Below are 22034 nucleotides of genomic sequence, written 5' to 3'. Positions count from 1 at the left end.
CAAGTAAATATTTAAGAATAAAAGTTAAAATGAGTCTAATTCGTAAAATGATTTTATTCACCAATAAATTATGATTCCCATGCCCTTAACAGTAATTAAAATGCTGGTTATAGTTGTATACCTGTTGTGGATATGACATAGAATGCTCAACAATAACAGCATAACTATTGGCATTAATCACTGCATATCTTTATTGCTTATCCAAGTCAAGTTATTGTTTGGACATGAAATGCAACTGGTGTTGGAGTGAGGTTAATTCCCTTTCATTTTCTTCTCCATGTCAGCCTTAATTTATAACCAGTATAAACAATAAAGATATACCATTTTTAACTTTCTCCTTTATTATTGATGTTTTGGAATTGGAGACAAACACCCATAGTTCTGTACAGAAAATGGAGGCTGCTCTTCACTGTGAGATATTAAATTACTGTCTACGGAATTTTTTTTATTGTATTAAGTCCTTATCCCCCACTGCACATGGGGGGGGTAATTAAATAGTAATTTATGCAAGTTTCAGGCGAAGTATTTTAGTATTTTGCAGAATGCAACCTCTATGGATTCTGGTCACTCAAGATAACCCTGAAATATACTTAATTAACATCCATCAGTAATACTGTATTAATACTCAATATATAGGTATTCAAAGACATTTAGATAAACGTAACAATTAATACGAGCTTCTATGTCCTGGAATATAGTTCCAAGGTTACATACCCTATAGGAAAAAAATACAATTTTGCATTACCAGGTTTTGTACGTGGACGTGGAGTCTGATTGGGCCTTTTTTGTTTTTTAGGAGGCGGCTGATGGGGTTTTTTGGTTTGTGTTTCATTAGAGACTGAAAGAAAAAAATTAATGAACATCTCTTCTTTAAAACTGAATACAAGATATGTCCTACATCCCTGATGAGCAACCGTCCCAAATATTGGTAGTACTAGTTACAGACATGCTATTTTTTATGTGAAATAAGCACAAGGGAGTTTATGCCAATCCTAACTTCTGCAAGTCTGCTTCTTTATGTTAAAAGTTGGCCAGTCATATCAGAGGAAAATTATTACAGAAAGAAAGAAGAATTAAAAGTTGTAGAACGATTGCGTGTTACTAAAAGTGAATACACTATCTACGAAAGCAAAGGGATGATTTCAGCTGCCCTAATCAACCGAGTTAAAGCATTTACCAGCTTTGGTATGTGGACTTTCAGATCTTTGTGTTGTTTTCGGCTGAGGTGGTATTTGTGTTGTATGTGGAACTGGAAAAAACCCACAAATTTAACAGCACAGATTTTTGAATCATTCAATGCTTCAAACAACTATGTTGAAAAAACAGGGGCAGGACGTATAGTATTCATGGCATATGTTAATGACATAGCCAGTAAAGTAGACTGTGATAATACGTTTTACATCATTCTGATTTATAAGTGGCTATATAAAATAACAGTACTATTTCAATGTTTTTCATCACTAATGGATAGAATAACTATCCCATCATATAACAGTCAAGACAAGAATCTAGTCACTAAAATAAGAGACCTGGGGGCGGTTTTATTGATATTTCCAAGTCAGTTACTCATTAAAAAATCATTAAACGCAGAAATCTACTAAGAGCATAGTAAACCTCCACTACGCAAGCCTTTGAATGTACCACGTCAGAAAACATATTTCTTTTAAACAAAGCTCACAATAAGAATGCGTGCCAGCTTTGGACTTCACAGAACTCACTAGTTTACTCTGAACTTCCATTAAAACTCTAAAACGATCTACAATTGCAACCAAGAAGTTGCCCAAGTTAAACTAACATGAAAACACAATAGAGCAATTAATGAAAACAATAAAATAATTCATATCAAGACAAAGTAGTCACCAGGTCAGTAACTAAATCACAGGGGTGCTCTATAGCGAATACATGAGCAATTAAACAACAACAACCCAATTACCAGGTTTTGTGCGGGTTATTTTACTGGATTGAGTTGTTTTGGGTGTTGGAAGTGAGGTGGTATGTTTCTCACTTGGAGCTGGAAGATAAATAAAACAGAAGATGTTATAATTATTTTGGAAGATTATTGTGGCAAAGATATTAAGCAAGATGATCAATAATGTTTTCATGAAACAGCCTGAAAAGAAGAATAAAGTTGTGAATCGTATAGACTGAAGGTGCTATAAGGGCATTATTAGCTTTATTGGAAGTGTTTGTAGCAATAAAGAAGCATTAAGTGATCAGTTAAATAAAAAAGTGCCTCTTCGGTAGTTAATCATTTGCATTGTTAAATTGTTTCATATGTTTTGCAGTATCTTGGTACAGTGTGAATAAGGAGAAGAAAGGATCCATACATGATGTCAAAGGAGACATCTGGATCTCCAAAGCATGGTTAATGGTTTCATATTTGTGACTGCTTGAAGAACAAGTAACACACTGGAAATAAGAGCAGATTTATTCGCAGACTAGCAAATACATGCATGCCAAGACAACAGTTATTCAGCATCTGAGCAAAGTTATCCTGCCATAGAGTCTGCATGATCACATAGCCTTCTGTTTTATATTTTTCATCTCATATCCATACGTGGACAGAGTTCTCAAGCTTAGGCTGCACCCCAATAAATATCAGCGACACAAGAAATCCATTTCTCAAAATAATAATCCAGCAGATCCACTACTATGGAAAATATCTATCTATAGGTAATGACCTGTACTTCAATCACACACATACAAAACAGGAGGCTATAATGTATCTATGAGCCAATTTGAAACATGTTACATTCAATTATCACAAAGGGAAGTATGACATTTACCATCCGTGGGGAGAGGACTGTCACTTGTGGTTCTGGGTTTAGGAGGAATAACTCTTTCTGTGTTAATTGGTGCTGCAAGAGAAACATTACTCTTACGTGTCTGATTTTCCTAGATACATCCTGACAATGGTAATCCCTATACTGAGAATCAGGCATTGGCAAGAGACTGCACATTACAATGCAAATTAAACATGTTAAAGCACTCTACAACACATATGTGTTATGAGTGGGACTCTAATGGCAATTAATGTTATGAGCACATACACCTGAGCAGATTCATCATTTTATTCCTCTGTTATAATTGTCTTAACAAAACTTTTTGCCCTGCTTTTTTCCCTGAATGTATGGGGCAAAAGCAGAAATGATTAAAAAAAACCTTGTGGGGTCTGAGTTCACTAAACTTTTTCATTGCTACAGATTAAAATGTATATTTGAATTATGTTCCAGCATATCAACTTTTTATCTCATATTCATCTTACCAGATGAAACTGGTAGAAACTAGAGTTCATACATGGAGATAGAGTAACCAATTTCAGTTTATGTCTGGAAGTTATAAATTTGGCAGTAATTAAGTGGATATTTTGGGGATAAGCTGTATTGTCAATTTGCAAATATAGGGTAAAATGCAACAATATACTGTAAGCGAGCTAAGCAAACCAGTTTTACTTAACATGCAAAGAAGAAAGTTCTCAGAAAAGAAGTTCTCTTTACCCAAAGGCTGTTCTGGGTCTTCGGAAAAATGAACTCTTATAAAGTTAATGGGCATACGATGTGATGTTTTAAGATCTGTATGGAATTAAGTAATCTTGTTAACAAAGCTAGCCTGTAATCAGAGTACATGATATTTCACAAACTGTTGGATGAAATGACAATTACTATTCTCGGAATGGTGAGGCAAGCAAATTGTTACATTCAAGTCTCAGAAGAAAAACAAAAACATTTATTCAAGTTTTGGGGACAGACTTTCTGTTGAGTGATGTTTTGGGGGCACAGGGGTAAAACTAGTTGCCGATTTACAATTGTAACATGACAATTAACTATTACGTGGAAGTGTGATGATTTTAAAGTAATACAGAAATAAAGGATATAATATCTATGACAAGGGAATCAAAAAATGTGGAATGTAAAAAGGCAAAAATGTTGTACATCGAAAGCTGATACAACACCAGATCATAACGACTCTGTAAATACTAGTCTTCATGGGTTTTCTTTCTTTTTAAAGGGAAATTTACCATCAGATGGAAGAGGATTATCAGTCGTGATCCTGAGTTTAGAAGGAATAGCTGTTTCTGTGTTATCTGGCACTGCAAGAGAAATATTACTCTTACAAATCTGTTTTCCCTGGCTGCACCCAGAATTCAAGAAGAAGCAGTTAGGAGAGATGTTGAACAAATTATCTGTTAAGAGATTATACATGCACTAAAAGTTAAACCGTAGAAGCTGCTCTTACTGTGCAGGCATAAAATGTCACAATTATTTGCCCCCTCCAACCACTTCAGAAAGATATGCACTCTATGCAAAGGGGCAACTGTAGGTGAAGGCTTGGGCCCTAGGCCATGATGGCCATAATTCAGGCCATGTCTTGTATTTTGCACCCATTAACCCATACGATGGCTACTTGCAACCAGCAGTTCAAGCAAATTAACTTTAGGTATAGATTTAATGGTTTAAAATGCCTGTTGGGTCTAAGGACCTCTGTTCAAGTAGAACCCACGAAGCCTATTGGGTTGAAGTTAGTAGTAAGAACTCATCTTGGCATTGACTTATTTGACACATTTTTATTAACTGGAGTCTCGTAGTTAAGTGAATTAACCAAAATGAAAAACTCCTACAAGATTCCTAGGAGTTTATTTGGGCCTCTGGGACTTATCTATAGATCCATTTTCTTGTTTTTAGTAATTTTTACTGCTCCAGATTAATGTGTTATTGGAGTACACAGAAGTGTGGTTTAGGCTGCTAATAATAGAATACATACCTGGCCAAGATATTACATAAATATAGTCTGATATTATGCATTCATGAGTGGTGTACCCCTCCCCACATCACATTTTCAGCACCCTCACATTGCCTCATGGGATGGACTTTTTTGTGGTAATCCAGCACAGTGTAGACCTATGACTCTTTTGCCACAGATCTCCAGAATTTAGTCGCAGCCCTATGCATAGCACTGGGGCATGACATGATATTACAGACATGATGGAGAAAGTCATTGTCCTGATGGGACAGCAATAGGCTTTAGGTAGACACCAGTTTTAGGATGTGGGCACTCTCTGTCCCTGGACACAGAAATCTCTGCCAATGGGTAGCACAGTAGCATGCATAATGCAGGTTACTTTATAATTTCTCTCATGGTATGGCCCAAGGTCTAGATGGCTGTGGTGGGTGGCCTTTGAGATTAGCAGTACCAAAGGTAGAAAGATCTAATATGACAGATATAATATAAGCAAGCTAATGTCAACATCACTTCACATGCAAATCCTGAGATATACCCATAACGCAAAAATAATTGTTACCCGAAGGCGTTTCTGGTTCCTCAAAAAAATGAACTCTTACAAGGTTAATGGGCATACGATGAGGTGTTTTAGGATCTGTATAAAATGAAACAACACCATTAGCAAGACCAATCTGTCATCAGCAGAATAAAATTTCCTAATTATTTGAAATAGCATTGCGGCCTACGACAAACTCTTCCAGAAAACGTTGTTGACCACAATGTCTAACTCTTTCAGTGCCAAAGTTAGGGGACGTAGAAAACAAAATTTTTACCAAGTTTTGGGAAAGGGCTTTCTGTTGCAAGGGTGGTTGTGGGTGCCAAAGTAGAGCTTTTTTGTGCTTCATCTGGAACTGAAAAAATATTGTGAGAGCTGAGTGTTGAATTAAAAGTAAAGCTGTTGAATTCTTGTAATGTTATGTCATTTTTCAAGTTGAGAAACAAAATAATTGAGCCATGCAATACTGATTCAAAATCATCCCCCATGACATCGGAACCTGGCAAGGACACAACATAAAACATGATAACATTCTGCAAAACAAAAAAAGCCAGGGATAGTATTTGTACAGAAAATATGCCTGAATGAAGAAGAACAAGGAATTAATAGACATTTTATTAAACAATAGAATACAAAGCAGGAAGAAAATGAATTGTGTAAATAAAAGATAAGGGGGGAAAAAGCAGAAATGTTTTACCCAAGGGATAACTTGATTCTTCTACTGTGTCAACTGGTTTGGTTACCTTTAACACTGAATAAAACAGAATGTCTTTTAGTTCTAAAAGATAAAGCCAACTAAATGCAAAACACTGTGCTAAAAGCTCTGGAATAGCAAAATAAAAAGGTTATTCAATAAAAAGAAAAAGTAATGAAGACGTAAATTACTGGTATCATGCCAATGCCTCATATATCAATATTTCCGAATATGTCAGTATGGTTTTTTATTTTTTCTTCTACATCACTTTTGCTGAAATTGATTTTATGTTTAATATTACTATTTTATTCATGTGATCAGTTTTGAATATCAATGCAGCATAATCCAGAACAGCTGTGTTCATGACCGGCTATGACTGCAAACTATGTGCGTTGGGATCATGACGTGAAAAATGATGGGTTGGATGAACAATGCATTTACTATACCAGGTGTAGGTGGTTTTGCTTCGGGTGTGGGTGTGGTTTTAGTTTTGGTAGGCAGACGTCTTGATTTCTTTGGGGCTGTAAGATAATAGTGAAGTCACTAAGTGACTGTATGATGTCGGCAAGTAAAGCAATAATATTTCTGAGCATCATACGTGCAAGGTAAACATGCTAGATGACATGCATGCTATCTATCTACATACGTGGGAACTTCCTAGGGTAGGCTACCCAGACCTCTCACTCTTCTGGGGATGTGGCTTCATGAAGGAGCAGGGCTTGTCGCATATACGGGTGGGACTAGCCATGCACAGGGACGGGAGAAGTCCTAGATGGGTCGCTAGTGGCAGTGAGAATTAAAAGTAAAGCTGTTGAATTATTGTAATGTAATTATAGGCAGAAATTGGACAAAGAGTTGGTGTGGCCAAATGCCCGGAGGAAGAATAAAATGATCCAGAGATCTGGAGAAGCAGGGTCTCACATGGAGACTCTGGGTCACACCCAGAGAATTCCCAGGTATGTCTGTCTACCTATCTCTCTCTACACACAAAAGCCAGCAGCCAGTTATGTAAATATCGTATTTAACTAGGTGAAAGACTAAATGTTATAAAGCAGCATGCAGAGTAACTATAAACTAGTAGGCCAGCCCTGAGATGCCCTGTGCAAACTATACTTCCCTATTACATGACTCTCCCTTACTATGTGCATAAGGGTCTCTAATTTTGCCCCAACGAGCCTGGCATTCTTTAAGGTATATCAGATGGGGTCAGCACAGCAGGCTTTGCCCTTGACTCAAAGCAACAGTATATTTTATAACAAATATGTACAGCCCCAGCACAATGATTTGCTTAAATTGTATTTACAGGTGCTGCATTATTCACGTATATGTGTTCTTGGGGTGGAGGAATTGGGGAAATGGGCCGAGCAATGCTCCATTTCCCATAACTTTGATCAGACTGGAAGACTTCAAGCTGGCAATAGGTGCAGGAGTTGGTTTAGCTGGGAGGACTAAGTCAGAGTTATTTACATTGGTCAGTCTAGGCCAGCAAAAGTATAGAACAAAGATTTCTCCAACAGGCATCTATTTTGTTTTGATTGTGTTAACTTGTAAATAGAAATTACAGTTTTCCAGACATATGCTTATTTTGAGCCTGATTGCACTACAAGCCAGGGCTTTAAGATCTGATAAGTAATTGTAGTTGTCCTCATGGGTTTGTCACAAAATAATAATAATTATAGAATATGATGCAGGGATGCAGGGAAGTACTAATGCTGGTATATATATTCCATGGGTAACGCAACACATTGCATGGCAGTAACTAAAGGTAAATGGTGCTTGTTTTTCAGCAACTGGATCAGACAGATAACAAAAGCATCATCAGCATCGTCATAAGCAATGCATTGTCATGCATGGCAAAAACAATTTGTTTTCCACTAGCTTTTAAAAGCAAGCTATTTATCTTTTTTCTTCTTCTTCTAGCACAGTACAACGCTATACCTTAAAAGCAAAGGAAACAAAATATTACCCAAGGTTGTCCGTATAGAGGTAGTACGGGTGCTAGGTTCAAGTGACTGTGGTGTGGTCCAGAATGCTGTTAAAAAATGAAATGCCTTTTTTGTATCTTGATATTATGTCAGAACCACAATGTAGATACTTATGCTTATTTATAATTGTCCATATCACTATACTTTCTGTTTGTCGAATCATATGTTAATGTACTGGAGGATTTCTATGGCTTGATTGGACAGACAACATGGATTCTAATGTACGTGGGTCATTTATAGGTTCTAATAAACCAAGCATCTTAAAGGTGCCAGTACACTCAAAGTACAAAACATTCATTGTATGTTCTAGTACATAAAGTAAATAAATAGTAGAAATTGTTAACATTTGTAGTTTCTAGTACTGCATTTATTTACGGGAGGTCTAAGAAGGAGAACACTAGTATATGGCATAATATCTAAGTGCTCAACATCACTCAGAACTGAAAAAGACTACTGATGAGAAGGAAAGCATTGGCACTGTTTCCGAGCACAGACATACCAGCCAGACCAATTAACAGAGATTCCACACTAACAGCATTTTACATGCATTGATTTAGCTAATCTCAGGGATTATTTGTATTACCTAAATGTATTTTTTCTTGCTCAGTGGTGTGAGATGCATCTGTTTTTATTATTTCAGGAATGGGTTCTGTGCTGCCTGAGATAAAGTAGAATAGATAACAATAAAGGTTGTTAGAAGTTGGATTCTGCTAGCAAAGCATGTCTTCTTCTTGTAATAAAGCAATTAGCAGTTTTACCATGTTCATACTGTGGCACTGCTGTACTAAGAAGAGGTTTAGTTTCAAGTAGTGATCTTTCTTTTGGAGCTACAATAAATAAAATATGCATAGATTAATTTCAGCATCCTTCCAGTGGAAAAAATAGCAACAAAGAATAAAAAAGGATGAAGTTACAAGAAAAAGTTAGCAGCGGCATGTTTAGGAAACCAGACTCAAGGTTTTCGTGACCTGGGGCAGGGAGAATTTGTACGGCACTTTTGTGTTTAGGAAGGGACGAGCAGGGCTCTTGCTGTCCCTCCCGTTCATGGTCTCTGCAGGTCTGAGAAGCAGAACACTAGTATATGACATCATATCTAAGAGCTCAACTTCACTCAGAACCGAAAAAGACTACTGGCATGAGGGAAAGCAGCAGGCATTGGCACTGTTTGGCCCTCACACTATCCCTGCATGTCCCTGCTTATTGTCATTCCTTATGTAAAGATTTTTAGAGGATAATTTGGATGAGAGAAGAGTTTATACAAGTTTGGACAGCCTCCATAGGAAATATTAAAAGGTGCCGTGTGCCTTTATGACACAATGAGAACGTCAGCCAAGGAGGATGTGGCTGGAGATGCTGCCTTGAGTCATGCCTAGGGCAGAATCTGAGGTAAATGCACCTCTGTGGTTTTCTCTTTAATGTGTATTTTAAAAGTGTTTTGAAAAAAAGGCACAAAATAATATATATATGTTATACAAGTGCATACATGCAGACTGTCGGAATTAGCACGGTGGGGTTTTTGCATCTGCTCAACTACACTTTACATTTTTTTCATTATTAATTATGGAGTGTAGTTTAGATACATATTTTACTAAATTGTAATAGCCTGCATAATTATTATTACAGGAGAGGTTGGAATTCTAAATTTCTAAACAATATTTTTGGGAACGTTCACCAATTTTGGTGAGGAGCACATTCTTCTGAGGGAAGCTAAAAGTGAAAATGTCGCATGACAAAAGCTGTGGTATGTAAAGGAGCTTCTGTCAGTTTTTCAGCAGTGTCTTATATAGTATGTAAGATATCCTACAGAAAATTAACTAAATGTTTTTGTTTTTATAATGTTATTTGTATTTTAATACTAAAAAATAAAATGTTATAGGTATGGATATGAGTTCAAATAAAAACCCTACTTTCCCTCCAAAAAAAATATATAGGTACAGTATATAGGGAAAAAGTGGAACCATGTTTAAACAGGCATAGGTTCAATGGCAAAAAAATATGGTCTTTAGGTTACAAAATACTCTTGTTCATGAGGAGTCTGATGGCGTAGAGATTTTTTAGTATACAGAAACAAAATTGTAGTATTCTGAGTAAAAATCTGTCATTGACGTGATGGAAGTGGTACAAAGAGCTGGTCATGCTTATGTTAAACATGGAAACACAAGCCTGTCCCACATGTGCAAGACAATTTTACTATATTCCTTTTATTTATTGTTTTATATAGCGCAGTCATATCCCACCAAATGGGTAATATGCCAGATATTTGAATGGATTTTGTTCAGATAAGATAATCAGCGGTGGATACTATTAATTATTTATATTAAGTAACAAAACTTAAATACAATATTAAAAAGGCAATAGTATTACCAGCTGTGGTCTCTGTAACTGGCTTGTGGGCTGCGGTATACGTTTGAGCAGAGGTCTTATCGCTGGAAGCTGCAATTAAAGACTCGTGATGACCAATCTGTGACACTTATTTATGGTTATCCTACAGCAATATGTTAATAAAACGCCTATGAATAGGGTGTGGAAAAAATAAAAAAAATAAAAAAAATGAAATCTAGTCCTTTAAAAAATGAATGCTCAAAGCCACTTCTGAGAAGCAGACCTATTACGTACTAGTATTTGTAAATTACAACGTATGAGACGAGTGTCTAGATATTTAATTGGTCACATGGTCCTCCATGGTTACTTGCATATGGAAGGTAAAGTAAAAATATAATAAACTTTGGGGCATATATGACATATTTACACTAATTTACAGTATTACTAATGTGGGCATTATAAGCATTTCCGAGCACAGACATACCAGCCAGACCAATTAACAGAGATTACACATTTACAGCATGTTACATGTATTGATTTAGCTAATCTCAGGGATTATTTGTATTACCTAAATGTATTTTTTCTTGCTCAGTGGTGTGAGATGCATCTGTTTTTATTATTTCAGGAATAGGTTCTGTGCTGCCTGAGATAAAGTAGAATGGATAACAATAACGGTTGTTAGAAGTTGGATTCTGCTAGCAAAGCATGCCTTCTTCTTGTAATAAAGCAATTAGCAGTTTTACCATGTTCATACTGTGGCACTGGTGTACTAAGAAGAGGTTTAGTTTCAAATAGTGATCTTTCTTTTGGAGCTACAATAAAAATATATATAGATTACTTTCAGCATCCTTCCAGTGGAAAAAATAGCAACAAAGAATAAAAAAGGATGAAGTTACAAGTAAACAATTCTGGTTACATGTTAGACATCGACGGCGACTTTCTCAAACAATATACTGAAAAAGAATAATATGTAAAATACTCCTACATGACAGAATAAAGAATGACTACTTTAGGCAGCAGAGCACTTAATCGTGCCATAAATACTGGTCCACTGAACAGTCAAGAGCTAGAGTAAAGGGTTAAATGAACACATTTGAAAGAAAATACAAATATAAAGTAAAGTTAATCTTTTTGCAACATTGTTGTATAAAATGAGACCTGAAAATGAATATTTTGCAACCTGAGTAATAAACATCTGAATACTAAAGCATTATTAAATGCCCATATGCTATATACAGTATGTACTTGCCAACCAGTAAAATGACAGCATTGTGACCCTACTTGTGAAGTAAGTAACGTAAAACGCCAGGTATCATACGGACTCATATATAATATGTTGCTTAATTTAGGAAAATTGAAGTCAAAACATTGAGATTTTACAGTATATGTCAAAATAACAAAATAAATGCATTATGTCTGTTTTTGTTGAAATAGATTATCATTGTAATGACAACAGAGCAACAGACATGTATGTACATTGGCAGTAAAAATCCTACCAATGTACTTGCTTATTTTTAGGAAGGCTATAAATCAGGAACTTAATCTGTAACTCTAGATAGATAGAAGAAAAAACATTTCTATGTAGTAGATGAAATGAGAATATGTTCCATTGGCTATAGAAAAAAAAATAGTTCAGCTGCTGTGGCTATAGTTGGAATATTCTTGGAATATCGGTATAGATTGCTAAAAATAAACAATAAATCAGTCCTTTTGAAATTTATGTTATTATGACCTAGAACTGGAATGTCAAGGCATACAAAGAAGAATAAAGGATTGTAAATCTCAAAATGACAGATAGATAGATCTAAAACAAGCAAACGGCTGTGGGGGTTTATTATAGGAATGAGCCCTCAATCAAAATAAGCACTGCTATTGTACGGCAGCTCATTTTCAAGCTGGTAAACTGGCTGTATAGAAAAACAAGGATTTTTCATTTTCTGCCCATTTTTGGAGCAGTTAGAAGGTCCGATAGCAGAAATCCATTGGCCGAACCAGTGCCAAATGGCTATATATATGGAGTATATAGTTAATGACGGACTGAAGTTCTGATGACTCCTTGTGACGGGATATACCACCCACCAACTGCTGGAGAGAAAAGCCACTGCCTTATATTTTGCTAATCCAAATGTGCTGTGTACAAATTGTATATGGAGGTAATATTGTACCAGGTGTAGAAAGTGGCCCTTCTGTCTCAGCAATAGCTTGTGGTGTGGTGGCAATGATTTGACCTCCAGAAAAGGCTGAAAGAGAAATTCCAAGATTAGAAATTCAAAATCCCCTTTTGTATCTTTAGGAAACACATGCTTCAGCTTGCCATGGAAATATGATCATTCGAACACATTGAAGGAGATTAATCAAAGTAAAACATGTGGAGAGGTATTAGGTTTTATTTTATTTTGTTATGTTATTTTATTTGCAGGGTTTGTGGACATTGCCAGAAAAGATGTTACCACCTCAGAACTGTTGGCATTTCTAATCCAGGTTAAAGAACATTTTGCAACGGACCCTATCGGTGTGTAGTACAGCACTCCTGTATTCTGAAATTGAGAAGCCCAGAAAAAAAAGCACATGACAAGGTATTGATACAACCTTTGCTGGTCTGCCATGATACTTTTTTTTGGTCTTTCCTTCAATGTTTTCACTTAGTACAGTGTATGGAAGCAAAGATAGCGTCTCATTCAGCACTGATGAGTGCATTCTTAAAGGTATGAGGTCATAATATCAACACTTTTACTCACTAGATCAGAATGACTTGAAAAGATTTTTCAAGCATTTTTTTGAAAATTGGGACCTTCACCTTTAAAAACACCACCCTTCTTTTCAAGGCAGAGCAAAGCCGGTTCGATGATAATATAGTAGGCGGCGCTGCAGAAGGATAATGTGACGGCCATCAAGCACTAATACTTTCTTGACACAAAGCAGAAAGATGGCCACACAAAGGCTAAATGGGATGTGCAATGGTAAATAAGCGCTAATGGCTATTCTGTAAAAAAAACAAACGTTACCAGTTGTTTTGGTAAGGATTTGAGGGGGTAGAGTATGGTATTGGAGTGGAATAGTTTGTCTGGTAGCTGCTGGAAAGGAAACCCAAAGTTAGTTGATCAATGGTGGAAAAGTAAACTATTACATTCTAGTTACACAAGGTTATGTTTTAACCAATCAAAAAACATCCTAGAGCATAATATTATTTCCTAGAATCATGTTGTCTACACAGTATACAGCTCTAGCACATGTTTTAAGCCCTGCAAACCACTGTTCTAAATGCCACATTGATTTTTTTTTCTTGTGCAATCAAATATTGGGCGAACTATTAAGCTGGAAAAGCCATTAGTATGATAGACAAAGATCGCTGGACTCTGATGATTCTTGGATTGAACAATTCATGAAACATAATGCAGACTAAGAGATGAACATACCAGCGTTAAAGATAATACATGTGATATGAGAATACTTTACCAAAGAAGCAAGAAAATATACCACATTTTAAGAAGTAAACAAAGTACTAGTGAATATTTGTAAAAATATGATGCAGTTCTACTCTGATATAAAATACTTCAACTCCATATTAAACCTACTGGTATAACAACAAAGTCAGATATACCGTAATAAGCCAGGCAAGTAGCTTTATTACAACTTAGTGTCCTCTCTAGTACCCATATAATCATATTAGCACAAAAAGACCTTAACAAAGAAGAAGGTCCTGGAACCTCAGAATATCATCTACTAATCAGCACTGTTTCCTAATATTCTGAAAATGTTTTTTTTACCAGGCTACAGCTTTTAAAGCAGGGTTTAAAAACAAAAAGCATGAGCAGAAATATAGACGGCAGATTACAACCTCAACTTTCTTTAAATAGAAGAACTCTACAAAGACGCCAGTAGCAAGAGCTGTGTATTGACGTTATCCTGACAGAAGGCCAACAGTTGCCTTATAGTTGCATGGCTTTAAAAAGGTGTCTACATTTGACAGCTGTCTCATTAGTGAGCACAAAATGTATTTTTTTTTCACATTGATCAGGAAAAATTAAATATTTTACTTAATTTCACAATATCAGTCCTATAATACATGAGTATGACAATAACTGTACTACCCCATAATTACAAAGTTGACATTTACCCTGTGTTGGGTGAATGTGTCCTACAGTGACAGGAGTTTTCCTCTCTGTTTGGTCTGGAGCAGGTAAAGGTGTTGGTGGAACTACAGACCCATCTAAAAAGTACACATCTTTAGTAACCACATAAGGTCATACATGATTCCAAAAACAGTCTCTGAATTATTCTCAGTATTATACCACAGCTACTTCTAAGGTTCTTTATGCTACTAGTACCTCTCATGACAGTAGGAACATGGATAAGGATTGCCAGATTTTGATGGGCTCTTTCCATTATTTGGCACATATTTATATACTGATATTGGATAAAGTTGATCCAATATCTCAGAGAAAAGACATCTGAATGGTACAGACAAAGCTGCTTTTACCCTTAGTTGTCCTTTGTGGTTGCATATGTACACGAGTGCTCACTAGTGGAGCATCGGTTGTAACTGGATGCCTCCCTGTTGAAAAACCATCACTTAATCAAAGAATGAAAAAAGAACAATTTAAAAGTATTTCATTATATCGATGAATCTACTCTTCCAAAATAATAAAAAATGATTGTGACATTATTTGTTCCATGTGTATGTGCATATTGTATATGTTTGCATTGTACTTATGCAGATCTAGCTTCAAAATCATAACTCGAAAACCTGTGTTGTGGATAACGATGTAGTTACTATACCAGGGATAGGTGATTTTGCTGCAGGTGTGGGTATGGTTTTAGGTTTGGTAGGAGGACTTTTGGTAGGAGGACGTTTGGTAGGAGGACGTTTGGTAGGAGGACGTCTTGATTTCCTTGGGGCTGGAAAATAATAGTGGATTCACAAAGTAACCATACAATACCGGCAATATGTTTTCATTTTCCTATAACTATCAACAGGTAGATGAGTACCTGCCAAAATAAGAGCATACACATAAATTATCTCTCTATCTAAAGTCTAGTTCTAAGAAGACAGAAAAAAGCGTATGCCTAAAACTGCGCCTCCAGGCTTTCCTGCACAATTTTATTTTCTCGGAAGAAGAAAATCTTAAAAAAATGTCCTAGATTGTTCATTGCAAGAATGATCTAAAACACATGCTATAAAAAAGTAATAACATATTAAAACGGCAAAGAACACATAAAGCAGTAGATTTTTTTTCTGGCTTTTTCTGTGATATCTTTATGATTTTGAGTATACATTACTTTTTCTGTTGAATCTACAAAAGATAATCTACCGCTGAGATTATTCCTTTGCCAGGGTCACTAATGAGATCTACATTTTACCAGTCAGCCAAACAGGAGCAAAAGGTGACAAGAATATTTCATTACACAGCGCGGAATGAATCGATTAAGTCACAGCAGATAAAGGTTTTAAAAAAGAAGACAGAAATGCTACTGAATGCATTTCCAAAATAGAAGCCCAATAAACCACTTAAACATTCAGTATACCCACATAAAACTGCATAAGGCAGTCAACACACTAAACACCCAAATTGTTTGCATTCACTCCTTTAGCTATTAGTTTGTATTTCTACATTATTTCACCAAAGTATGTGCTCTAAGCAATCCTTTATCTTACTATGGAAGAAAGGTTGGCCCCTCGTTATTAAAAATACATTCCTTATACAATATATGTTGTAAGAGGATCAGTAATGTTATTCAGCACACACATTACCCAATGTGGAGCTTGCTTGTTTTGGAGTAGCCAAGGTCATCTTCATTGTTACTTCTGGGGCAAGTGATGGCGGTTCAGGAATCAAAGGTAATCCTACAAGTTGTATATAAAACTGATGCTAAGCTATATGCAACCAGTATACAAAAATACACTTTAGAACCAAACTATAGTAGTCATTATTTTCAAATAAACATTACTTCATAAATTAGGTTGCTACACTCAAACAAGATCTATAGTTTGAGCTCATTCTTTGCTTACTGTAGTCACACAAATTATGCATCTCACATATATACTGTTAATGGGACCTTCTTGGGTTTGACCTGGAGTCTCCGGCTGAAGCACCGCATCCCCAGGAGTTTAGGTGAGTTTTTTTTTAAATTCTGGGCAGGGGAGTGACATTTGGTCACAATTCCCTCCCCATGTTCTACTCACTTCTACCTCCTACCCTCCCACTAATGGCTACTTTCTGCCCACTTAAGTTTAACTGCAGCTAGCTCCGCCTCTACATGTAGCAAGCCCTGCCCTTTAATGAAACCACACCCTCAGAAAAGGGGAAGCTCTTGGTAGCAAACACTGTAAAGTTCCCCAGTATACCCACGCACATATCATAAACTCCCCTACCTAGCTCGTGTATCCTCCCAATGCCCCAAGAGACACTTGTATTTCTAATTAGTAATAAGGCAAAAAAATCTTATGAGAGATGAGATATCTGGAAACCATTAGTTCCTGTTCCCTCATTAGCGCTGCATTTAAAAACATGCATGTTCCTCATGGCCATCAAATTCTTATTAAATAGCGGGACCAAGTTCATTTCAGGCAACATTAATTATATGCAGACTTGTTTGCAGTAAACTGTTTTTGTACACATACAGCTTTTGGTAAAAAAGCTCTACTAAGCTTGATTAGCCACTGCGGTAACATGAAAGGACGTGGATCTAGGGCTCAAATGCGTGATAGGCCACTAGAGAGTGGTGCAGTAGCGGGCAGCGTCATAGCACTACCATGCGTGGATCCACCAAGCTGGTTGCATAACAGTGAAGCTCTAAACAAGCATGTGCACACACATCCTGAAACAAAGGAAGATGTGATGTATTGGAGAGGACTTCTTCTCCTGTGCTGCCCAAGTGCCCCATAACACCATCAGCCAGCTCATCTTTTAGCATTGTTCTATCAATTACAAGTACAGATGATTGCAGCATGTTACACACATAAGCAGTATGTCGCATGCATTAGCAGAGTTCCTGGCTTATTATGAACATACATATATCAGAGACAAGGTGTATTTACCGAAGGACGTCTTGTGTGGTTTAATAGTGCTCATTTGGACTTTATCAGTGGGAAACATACGACTCTCTGCCAAAAAAAGCCATCACTTGATCAAATAATGGAAAAAAATACCTAAAAGTACTGTCTACATTATTATTTTTTCTTTTTTTTACAGTACGTAACTGAAATCATAATACATTAGCTTACAACTATTTTTTTACATCAGTTAATAGTAAAAAACACTAACATATATACAATATGCAAGTACCACTTTCCACACTTGAAGGCTTAATATGTCCAAGCAGTAATACATCTGCTGAATTAGTTCTATTGCCGTTGTCATGTGTGTGAGTGGAACCTGCAACCTTATTAAAAGCAGCTTTTAGAATGAAGTCTCAAAAACATTAAAATGAATACAATAATGGAAACTATAGGCACAATATTCACCAGTTTTACTTTCTGGGGCCTCCGTGAAGATTATAGTATCTTCAGTATAATGCTCTCTTGCCACTGAGGAAAGAAATGCTCAGTCACCAATCTGGTAAAATTGTGCTCTTATCAGTGACAAGCCATCATGGTCTAATAAAACTCATTTGTAAAGGGGAATTTTCAGTATCAACATTTTGATGACATCTATGATGCTTTTTTATCTATATAGCTTAAAACAGACCGAAAAAGAAGTATAAAAAAGTTTTTTTCTGTCTAGAGTAGGAGTGACCTTCAAAAAATGAGAATGAAGGTAGAGCACACAAATTGTTGTTTAGTTAACTTTAAAGTATTTGAAGTGAGAAAAGTATCGCCACCATTAACTCAACTCTCAAGCACAACTTTCAAAACCCAAGCTTCCTGCAAGGTGTAGAACGTTCTGTATTCTTCAATGGGAATCACCATATCTGAGGTAGCGAGGTACCCTGCTGAGACTCCCTTATGAGGAGGACCATGGCTGGAACTGTTTAGTTTGTATATCAGGGGTATTTTCAGGCCAATTAAGCCCATGGCAAATCACCCCAAAGACACATAGTAAGACACACAAGAACAAAGTCAATATGGCACATATATAGATGGAAATAACTATAAGTACACCTGGAATGTCATCAGATTCATTCCCTTGTCATCTCAAAGTGTATTAAAGTGACTGATAGTAAATCTTTTATGTGTAACTTTGTCTTTAAGATTTTGACAATAGGGGAAGACACAAGAAAGAAGAGAATCACTTTGACAAGTCACTGTCATGTCAAGTGTTCAGTGGAGTTACTCGAATGACCAACCTCGACTCCAGCCATTTGCCTTTGCATACTTGCAAAACAACTCACAGATTTACTAAAGTCAACTCATATTAGCACTCTCAAAACGAATATAAAAAGACTTGCACACACTTGCAGAAGATGCCAGTGCATAGCGAGCAGAGGGGTTCCAAGTCCAACTCACTTGGAACTTGGGTCAACAGGCAGGAACGTGGCCATTGGTTACCATTGTGATTTATTGCTTTGCACTACAACTGCTGTATATACACAACCCAGAGTATGTATTCAATCACACGCTTAATCAAAACCACACATTTACAAACACAAATTACAATTTGTACAAAGGAAAGTTAACAGGTACATTTCAAATTTGTGTACAAACAACCTAGAATACCCTAGGACACGTAATAAATAAGAAATGTGGGTTACCATGAGTGGTATGGGGATGTTCCAAGCTGGATTCTGTAGTAGAGATGTAATTAGGAAGCTTCCTATTGGCAACTAAAGGCAAACATTACAGTTTTGCAGTATATGTCAATTACGAACAAACGAATGTGCCATGAATTAACAATGAATGGTAGTGAAGCAAATAGCATCACATTCAAAAGAAAAAAGCAAACAATCAATACATAGACATTAAGCGTGAAAGAATTAACTCTGAGAGAACTACTTAATTAAACATGCCGTTAAATTCCAATTGCCTTATTTTTGGTGTAATTATTCTGGAATGAATGCTTGAATGGCCATTTTTAATTTTGCGTGACATATAGGGGTAGTCCATAAGCGCGTTTCTTAATTAAATCATGGCGGCAAGTCTATGCCTTTGAGGGTGCACAAACCTGGTCTATAGCTTTGCATGTGTGTACTTGGCCTTGTTTGTATACAACCTTTTGAAACCTACCAAAGATATCTGTATTGTATACAAGTTTGGAACAAAAAAAGCATCGACCTATGCATTTAATCGAATAAAAGAAGAGTCAAGCGTGACAGCCAACACACAGCCTTAACATAATGAGATGTATGATGTGATCGTGACAGACAGGCTGCTTTTACCCGTAGTCATCCTGTGCAATTTGACTAGTACGTGAGTGCTCTCTTGTGGAACATCTGTTGTTAATGGATGCCTACCTGCTGAAAAAGTCATCACTATATCAAAATATGTAAACAGAAACCTATGCTTGAGTTTGAATATCAATAAATCTAGTAAATAAGGTCAAAGACAATTTTTACTGTATGGAGAGAACCCAGAAGACTGGATTAGACATATCACAAAGGACAAAAAGTAAATATATATATTAAGATACTAAGGGCTTGTTTAGAGTTAAGGTTAGCAAAAGATTTTCCAGTGGGATAATTTCAACAAGAACCAGTGATACAAAAGCTAATTACTTTACTGGTTTCCAATGATCTAACACAAACGTTACCGGGTATGGGGCTTGCAGCGGCAGTAGTTCTCTTCAATGTTATATCTAAAGCAAAACATTACGTTAGTACAGCAACATAAATAGTACATGGCTCAAAACTAACATGATCCTCTATATTACTGTATATGTACCATATGTATTGTAAGAAGTGCTGTGTAAGTTGGTGGAGCTATATATATATAAACGATAAGAATAACAATAATTGTTCAGTCAACCTAATTCTAGGACAAGGTATACACAGCAAAACACCACCGCTTACAGATGCACAATATGAATCACAATAATGTGCCTATGATACAAAATGCATCACAACCATCAGCAAATAAATAAAGTATGCAGATGATCCTAGCGCCTCTCTCACAACAGATGGCAGGTGCAGGCAAGTGATATCCGGAACTATACCCTGCTCCATTTTGCAGAAAATCCTTACTCTAACTACATCGCCTTGGGGGATCTATCTTTTATGCAGACTATTAAAGTTAAAAGAAGTGTCAGAAAAACCTAAAACTCCGCAGAAGAGACCTCTGAGGTTCTGAAACTTTATACATCTTTACATCAATTTCTTGGTTAAAGTAAATAATCCATTTCTCTTGGGCTACTGCTATACAGCTGTATCTATTTTACTGATCAAGATGAAGCACTGGAGCAATGGAGCACTATGGCATGAAACACAATCCTCTGACACAGTAGTTAGCATGATTACTCTTACAGCTGAGCAGAGATCTCAAGCAAAGATGACAGTAAGCCTGACACAGAATTTACCTTCTAAAGTGCTTGCTTGTCCTAGAGTGGCAGTAGACATTGTTGTCGTAACACCTAAAGCAGAAAGCCACGGTATCTTTATTTATTCAGCTGATGCAGCCATTGACATAAACCACAACCAGTAAAACAAATTATTGAATTTTATGGTTTTACATATCAGGACATAACAACAATCATCTGTTCCTTAGCAGATGTAAAAATTAGGTGAATACAACCTCAGATAAAAAACAACACATGACATATTACACTGTGTCATGATTTATTCAACAAGAATAAAGCCAAAATGGAGAAGCCATGTGTGAAAAACGAAGTACACCCTTACTGCTTCCATAGGAATTAAGATGCTAAGTAGCAGACATGTGCTGCTAACCAAATGCTCTTGATTAATTGATCATCAGATGATTGTTATTATGTCCTGATATTTAAAACCATATAATTCAAAGAAGATGCACTATAGTTTTCACACGACTGTATGTGTTTACATATAAGGTTCTTTATCACACACACCAACAAGGTCAAAAGCTAACCTTGTGGGGTCTCTCTCCTGTAGGAAACAACCAACCAACGAGCTGGTGATTCTAGTTTTGTGGCTAAAACGTTTACAGAATGGAAATACAGCGCTTTTTGTACCAACTAGCAGGTACCTCTAGTCAGATTCCTTTCGCACCAGGTAGACTTTTTGATCTATGAATTACCCCAGAAGACAAGCTACAACAGTCAGTTAATGAATGTGCACAGGGAACAGGGTTACATTAATAAATCTAACATTGTGCATGCTGTGGTTTACCTAATGTTGTTCTCTGTGTTTTGAGAGGTATATCAGTAGTCACTTCTGGAGGCACTGGAAGAATCCCTGATAAAAAAGTAATCCATGAATCCAAAAAATGCTTAACAATAAGCAAAATCCTTTGGATTGGTTTGGTAGAAAAATACCTATTTAAGTGGACCTATTATTCCCAAATACTCGGGTGAAAAGGTACTGTGCACATCAGGCAATGCGTAACATTTTATGCATACATTATGCTAGTGAAATCACTAATAAATGTAAGGAAAGAAAGATTTACCCCTGTGCTGAGATGTCAGACGCACACGTCCACACTAATGTAAGTTACTTTACTAGTAGGTTTTGCCAGAATGGCTACATAATGAAGCCATAGTTCCTAATATCAGTGATACGTTACTAATACATACAAGCACAATGCTAACCCTATGTTGATTTTTCAAAGCGAAATGCCTTGGAAATGGAATCTTTTTTAAACATAGTAAAGTAACAAGAATTGGAAGTCTAATTAGAAGGTTAACCTCACAAC

General features: G+C 36.4%; 1 protein-coding gene across 1 annotated transcript in view; it reads right to left on the bottom strand.

Moving 5' to 3' along the window:
• ABI3BP (ABI family member 3 binding protein) overlaps window positions 1-22034 on the bottom strand; it is a 153060-nt gene that overhangs the window by 40509 nt on the left and 90517 nt on the right. The window contains exons 11-26 of the mRNA XM_053455981.1: window positions 11020-11088; window positions 10845-10919; window positions 10319-10387; window positions 8713-8781; window positions 8538-8612; window positions 7936-8001; window positions 6416-6490; window positions 5973-6026; window positions 5553-5630; window positions 5300-5374; window positions 4019-4090; window positions 3498-3572; window positions 2787-2858; window positions 1934-2011; window positions 1178-1249; window positions 746-838 (exon numbers count right to left, since the gene is read on the bottom strand). Of these exons, the coding sequence (XP_053311956.1) occupies window positions 746-838; window positions 1178-1249; window positions 1934-2011; window positions 2787-2858; window positions 3498-3572; window positions 4019-4090; window positions 5300-5374; window positions 5553-5630; window positions 5973-6026; window positions 6416-6490; window positions 7936-8001; window positions 8538-8612; window positions 8713-8781; window positions 10319-10387; window positions 10845-10919; window positions 11020-11088 (1167 nt within the window). The remainder of the gene's footprint in view (window positions 1-745; window positions 839-1177; window positions 1250-1933; window positions 2012-2786; window positions 2859-3497; window positions 3573-4018; window positions 4091-5299; window positions 5375-5552; window positions 5631-5972; window positions 6027-6415; window positions 6491-7935; window positions 8002-8537; window positions 8613-8712; window positions 8782-10318; window positions 10388-10844; window positions 10920-11019; window positions 11089-22034) is intronic.

The sequence above is a fragment of the Spea bombifrons genome, chromosome 2, assembly GCF_027358695.1.
Source record: "Spea bombifrons isolate aSpeBom1 chromosome 2, aSpeBom1.2.pri, whole genome shotgun sequence".
In the NCBI taxonomy this organism is placed as follows: domain Eukaryota; kingdom Metazoa; phylum Chordata; class Amphibia; order Anura; family Pelobatidae; genus Spea; species Spea bombifrons.
The sequence above is the reverse complement of the archived record's forward strand: the minus strand, read 5'-3'. Positions and strand labels throughout refer to the sequence as shown.